Source organism: Acanthisitta chloris, unplaced genomic scaffold, assembly GCF_000695815.1.
Source record: "Acanthisitta chloris isolate BGI_N310 unplaced genomic scaffold, ASM69581v1 scaffold24364, whole genome shotgun sequence".
In the NCBI taxonomy this organism is placed as follows: domain Eukaryota; kingdom Metazoa; phylum Chordata; class Aves; order Passeriformes; family Acanthisittidae; genus Acanthisitta; species Acanthisitta chloris.
The window spans coordinates 33,969-40,411 of NW_008670201.1; the positions used below are offsets into that span (position 1 = coordinate 33,969).

Sequence of the window (6,443 nt, forward strand, 5' to 3'; positions counted from 1 at the left end):
ATGGGGAAGGCACTTGAGAAGGGAAGTGGTCCAGAGTCCTGGTGCAGAGCTGGTGGTGCCTGTGCTGCCCCTTCCAGACGTTAGCCTGGCACCCTCTTAGAAACACCTCCGCTCGCAGAGGCTCTGTCACCTGATGAGGATTTGGGCAGATTTTTTTCCTGTTAGGAATCATAGAATCATAGAATGTTTTCTTGATGATTGATTTGCTCCACCAGGTCCCTGTGACTTTGTCCTTAACTTGCTACCTTTGTGGGGAGAGTAGGTTGATGCCGGGTGGAGGAAGTGAAAGTGGTCAGGGTCAGGTGGTCGGGAGAAGGTTGTGAAGGATCTGGGAGGATTAAGAGGAGATGGAAGTGCTTTAGCCACTCAGGCTCCTTGTCACCATGTTTCTCACTATGATGACTTGAATTTTATTTTTGAAATGCTTTAAACAGATCTTGAATAAGAGCAAAGTTTGGAATCTAAGCACGACCTCAGTGATGGAGAAATCTCTGGGTTCCACCTGCAGAACTAAAAATCAGTGATCCATTAACTGAAAGACCTGACCTTTTCCTGTCTTTTCTGCCCTCACAGATGAACAGGAGCCAGCAGTCAGCAGTGATTCAGACATTTCATTGATTATGGCAATGGAGGTTGGACTCTCCGATGTGGAGCTCTCCACTGATCAAGACTGTGAAGAGGTGAAATCTTGAAAACCAAACAGAGCTCCAACACCAAACTCCAGGGGAGGGTCACAGGGAGGGACAGAGTCAGCTTTCTAGGATTGGGGCCAGTCATGCTCACGGCTCCAGAGCACTGTCACTGCTGCACACTCCATTCTGAGACGGTCACGAAAAGCAATAGCAACAGTTGTGTCTGCCTGGATGCAGTTTCATCACCTACATCCCTTTGGTTCCTGTGGGAGATGAACACTTCCAGCTTACCCACGTGCTTGAGAGCAGTCATGGAACTCTTCAGTGGCTCCTGAACACACAACTGAAACGACAGCTTGACTTTTCTACCCTTGTTAAATTGAGTTTTTGTTGGGTTTTTGGAGAAGACGTGTTTGTTTGTCTGTTTGTTCAGACTTTGTTATGGATGGACGCTGTTTCTGTTGGCTGACCCCAGCTGTTGCAAGGATTCGATCCAGAAATCTGAATTCCTGTTCGCTGGTCGCTTCATGATCCGAGCAGGATTTATCATGGCCTTGTTGCTCCTGCAGGAAGTAGAGGTGGCCTCAGGAGGATGGGCAGCAGCACCTGCACTGATGAGGAGCTGCTGGCTTTACATGGGAGGCTCAGCAATGGGATGTTCTGAGGGCCTTTGTTTGCAAGAGAGCTCAGAATTAGCAGAGATCACTAAGATTCGGGTCAAAACTGCTTTATGTTGTCCTTGACTTAGAGCTCTGTGCGAGACAAGTGTGAAGGAGAGAGAAAAGCTTAAAGCTTCACTCCGTCCACGTAGTCACGTGCTGTATGTCATCTGAAGCAGCTGCAGTGCATCAGTGTCCCTTCCTGCAGGTCACAATTCAGTCACTGGGCAGGGAGAGAGAGCACAGCATCGTGTCTTTGCAGCTCTGGGCCAAGGGGTATGAGAGGCTTCCAGAGGCTGCTGGTGCTCAGCTCTGCGTTCCGCGTGGCACTGACCTCACGGAGCCTCTGGAGCTACTGCTCTCAGAGTCAGGCACTGCTCACAAAGCAAGAGGCAGCTTGGCTGAAGTGTTTGGCTCCTGGTTTGGTTTGGGTCTTTTTCTTTAATGCGTTTCACGTCTTATATTTTGTCAGCAGTTTTTGTCTGCCTGTTGTCTAACACAAGGCTCGGGTGGTTTGTTGCCCTCCAGAGCCCCTGTCAGCATTACGGGAAGCATCGTGGGATACTTGCAGATTGCATCTAGAGATATATGCCAAGATATACTGGGGAGGGAATTGGAAACTGAAAACAACTAACATAAATCAAGACACCTGAATAATAATGACCTGTCAGAGTCATTTCATTCACCCTGAGCTCTGTTTTACAGGCAAAAGCTCATTGTGAATTGTTCAGTGCACAATTCCATTTCTCAGTCAAAATACTCAACTGTGAAGAAGCATTTTTAGCTTACTGTAACACGAGTACGTGGTTCCTGTTGAGAGTCAGATGACTTGAATCACGTTGCTGCCTCCTGAGTAAGTCCACAGAACCAACAATTCCTCTTACATTGAAATTTCCTGGAGAGGTCAAACGTTTTGACTTGGTGGTGTCATGGCAGCATCTCAAAATGCAACTGTTGGGGCTCTTGCTGCATTTAGTCTCCTTGTGGATTTGCTTGTTAGATGTGGAAACCATCTTCCAGCCAAAATTCGTGTTTGTCAGATCTTACTCGGGAACAAATGTGTTTAGAACTATCCCTAAAATTTTGGCTGACTTGCTTCTTTACCACAGGAAGAAGGGAAAACTATTCTCCATGCTTTTTGGTCCATTTAGAACTCAGTTCAGTTTATAGCTTAATGTTCTTTGATGTTCTTAGTCCCTAAATTGCAGGGTAATTTCAGGGCAGAGGTCTTAAACTGCAAGAGGGCAGGTTTGGATTAGGTATTGGGAATAGATTCTTTGCTGTGGGGGTAGTGAGGCACTCCATCAGGTTGCTGAGGCAGCTGTGGCTGCTCCATCCCTGGGAGTGTTCCAGGCCCGGCTGGATGGGGCTTGGAGCAACCTGGGCTGGTGGGAGGTGTCCCTGCCCATGGCAAGGGGTTTGGGACTAGACAGCCTTTAAGGTCCTTCCAACCCAAACCATCCTGTGTTCCTTTAAGATGACCCAGAAATGTGCCCTTACATCTTTAGAAGACACTTGAATGAACATCTCTTTTTCATTAAAGAGACACAGGGAGCTGAAAACTGCCTGGTTGAAAAAGAATATTAGATTGTTCCAGAGGGTGCAGCTAGGTCAATCTTGACTATATTTGTGGTTCTGTAATCTTACCTTCCTCATTCTTTAATGTCTTCTTTGTTCCTTGCTGCTATGGGAAGGGCCCAATGCATCAGTGCTGGAACTGACCCCTAGACAAGAGAGTTTGCACTAGATATCACATGAGCTCCACATGAGCTCCAGAATAATGCTGAAATGGGATTTTAAGTGGTGCTTATACCAACTACTGACACAGGAACAAAATTAATCTCCAGTGACCATAAGGAAGGAGCAAAGCAAAGCTGATCGTACACAGTCAGGGCTCCCGTGGAAAGTACACACACTGGTACAGTTTCTGCTCCAGCACCTGGAGGTGCCACATGTCACAGGGACATCACAAACACTGCGGCCGAGTTGTCAGTGATGCTTTCACATACACCCACAGTAGCTCAGCACACAGACAAGGAACTCCTGCCCCAACTGTTTGGCTCTCAGAGGAGCTGAGGCAAAGGCTGCGGTTTATTTCGCAGGCTGAATTAAGTTAATCTCAATGGATGTTCTGACCGGTTAGCTGTTGCCATAGCAGAGCCTCCCACAGTGCAGCTGAGCCAGTGAGGTGTGTGGAAATGAAGGCAAGAGGTGAAACTCCCAGGTGAGACTGAGCTGGGGCCTTTGCCCAGTGAAGTCATTAAAGGGAGCTGTGCTCAGAGACATCACAGAGGTGGTAATCAAGACCCTGCTCGTATTTGTAGGAGTTAGTGAAGGATTTCCTAGCAGGATCACACTGTGCACACCTTTTCCTCAGTATCCCTTACTAGGTCTGGTCCCTCAGGCCATGAGTGGCCACTGGCAGAGGCAGGGGCCAGGCAGGGGAGACAGTTTGACATATCACGATACACTATGGTCCTTCAGAAGAGCCATCCCAGCAAATCTGGGTCAGGAGCCTTTCTGTTTTTGTTTTTCTTGTTGTACCTGCAGTTTTGCTCAGGGAAGATGTTTTTCCATCCCTGCCCTCAGGTGTTCTGCAGCTCTGAGCACTGTTTGGTGATGATGAGTGCAAAGCCAGCCTGCATATCACTGAAACCTGAACTTAGGAAAGCACTTAGGAAAATGTTTATTCTGTCCTTCTCCCAAAAAGCGCTTAGGACTAATTTTGGACTTGCACCAAAATCATGTTATTTTCAACATGTCTCCTATGAGCATAATTGAACCCCTGTGTTAGATGGAGGTATTTCCCTAGAGCAGGACCTGGTTGACAATGCTCTGTGTATCTATAACCTGTAAACTACCTTAGCAATTTGAGGTGCTGTATACACGTGAAGATCCTTGATGTGTGTTTGCAGCACATAGGAAAACCTTAGTTCTGCAAATCTGCATGCCCAGGCACTTCTGTGCTTACGTGAGTTTCTGCACTGAGACTCCTCACAGGGTGAAATCAAACCTCTCGATGTGGTGAGTCCCATCCTGAGCACTGTGTGAGCCCTGGTACTGCTGCCCACTGAGCTTGGGCATTGAAGGCCTGGGTTCAGCTGCCAGGGGCACAGCACTGGCTGTTCAGAAGGGAAAGCAGCCAGGAAAACCAAAATCGTCTGGTGCCTTTGGCAACCAGGAGCTGACAGCTGTCACTCTGCAGCCTGGCACTGTGGCTGGGCTGGGGGCACCTCCTGCAGGGCCAGTGGCCCCAGGTGTATGGGTCTCAGAGCTGGTCCCGTGTCTCCCAGCAATTCCTGTCCTATCATCTGAGGCTCTTTCCTCTTATTTTCTATGGGCAAGTGGCATGTGGGAGAAGCATTTGCCTTGGTGAGGCTCAACATCATTGGGGGTACAGGATGAAATTTGGTCAGACTGAGGCTGCGCTCGGAGGGATTTTCCTGGGTGTCACTTAACTGCCTTCCCAAGGTCTGTCAACGGGTAGGAATGCATGAAAAGTTACATGGGCAGAATTTTGCACTCACAAACAGCCTGATGTGTGTGTGTGTGGAGATGTGCAGGGCACCAGGTCTGCAGTCTCCTGCCACAGCTAACCCCTTCTGATGGGGATATAGATCTGGCACTGGCTGGAGGGTTGGGCTTTATTTTTGACTGCTTTAGAGCCTCAAACCCAGGATCAGGCCCATCACAGCACTGCAGTGCATCCTTTGGGCACTCCACAGAATTAAATCGCCATGGATGCAAATAAAATGCATTGGTTTGAGTGTGGAAACTGCTGTAGTGCAAACAGAAATAGCTGCTGGTTTTAGGCCTTTTGTCTGAGGGAGATTGTGGCATTAAAGGAAAAGGCTTTATCATGGCAGTTTGGAGACAGAAACTATTGAAAGCACATGTGATGAGTGGTCCCTTGGATCTCACCCATGACTCCTGGGTTGGATCCCAAGGGAGTCACTGCTGTTGGATCCCCAGGGAATCACTGCTGTTGGGTCCCAAGGGAGTCACTGCTGTTGGGTGCCAGGGGAATCACTGCTGTGGGTGCATCCCTTGTGCAGGAGTGAAAGAGCAGGGCAATCCAGCCTGTCCCTCCCAGCTCTGCTCACCAGTGTTTGCCCTGGTGTGAGTGAGCCCTTGCTGCAGGGGAGGGAGATTGTGGGAGCAAACCAGCAGGTTGGCTGAGGGAAGGAGCCAGCCCAGGCTCAGCTCCAGGGCTCGATGAACGGCAGGGCCACAGCAGCCAAGTTCCTCGTGGGCAGTGCGGACAGGGACCAACTCTGAGCGTGGACTGTCTGTGGTAGAGCTGCAGAGGGTGTGAGGGACGTGGGGCAGTGGCACAGCAGCACGGAGCTGGCTGGGCTGGCACGAGGGGTGACACGATGGCATGGAGACACGATGGCATGGAGTACTGCAGGGCTCAGGGAGAAGGGAGGGCGGAGGTGTTGTTCGTGCAGACTCTTTCACAGGGACAGTTGATCCCAACCAAGCACTTCTATCTCCCCAAGCTGTTACCTGAGCTAACAGACAGGTGTGCAGAGAGAGGGAGCCCAGGTGGGCTGTGGGGTCGGGGTGGGTTGTGTGGCAGCCCTGGCAGGGCGAAGGCTCCGTGTGCCCACCCAGCCCTGTGTCCCCTCTCCTTCCCAGGGAACACCTCCTGGGCAGCAGCTGGAGTCCACAGGGGGAGCCAGAGAATGAGTGAATGAATGAATGAAAGATACTGTGGATTTTGAATGAAAAGCCAGTGGATGAATTTTCCATCTGAAATTGATCTTGTCTCTCTCTCTCAAGTATTTTAATTGTGAATTGGTGGAAGTTATGTCTTTCCATAGCAAATGGGGGAAAAATGAGAGGATAAAAAAAAGGAGAAACATTTTCTCTTTCTTGTTTATTTCTTGGTTCTTCAGTCCTGTGTAGCATTTAAAACAATAGGCAGGTCAAGATGCTTGTTGGCTCTGAATGTATACAGTTATTTCAGATGTCAAGTACCTCCTGTTCTGTCTGTCCATGTTGCCACCCTCGCTCTGTGTTTCGTGTTAGGATCCTGAAATGACTGTACCACTTTATAATTAGAAATGTAAAGAGGGGACAGGGGGTGGGAGGGGCTGTTATTTTTATACCAAGATGTTCCTTGAATTTAGTGAACACTTAAAATGGT

At 49.0% G+C, this 6,443-nt stretch overlaps 1 protein-coding gene across 1 annotated transcript in view; it reads left to right on the forward strand.

Annotated features, from left to right (window-relative positions):
* RNF150 (ring finger protein 150) overlaps nucleotides 1-692 on the forward strand; it is a gene marked incomplete at its 5' end in the record, with an annotated part of 31,258 nt that extends 30,566 nt beyond the window's left edge. Inside the window, one exon of the mRNA XM_009073606.1 lies at nucleotides 574-692. Within this exon, the coding sequence (XP_009071854.1) occupies nucleotides 574-692 (119 nt within the window). The remainder of the gene's footprint in view (nucleotides 1-573) is intronic.
* Between the last annotated feature and the right edge of the window lie 5,751 nt (nucleotides 693-6,443).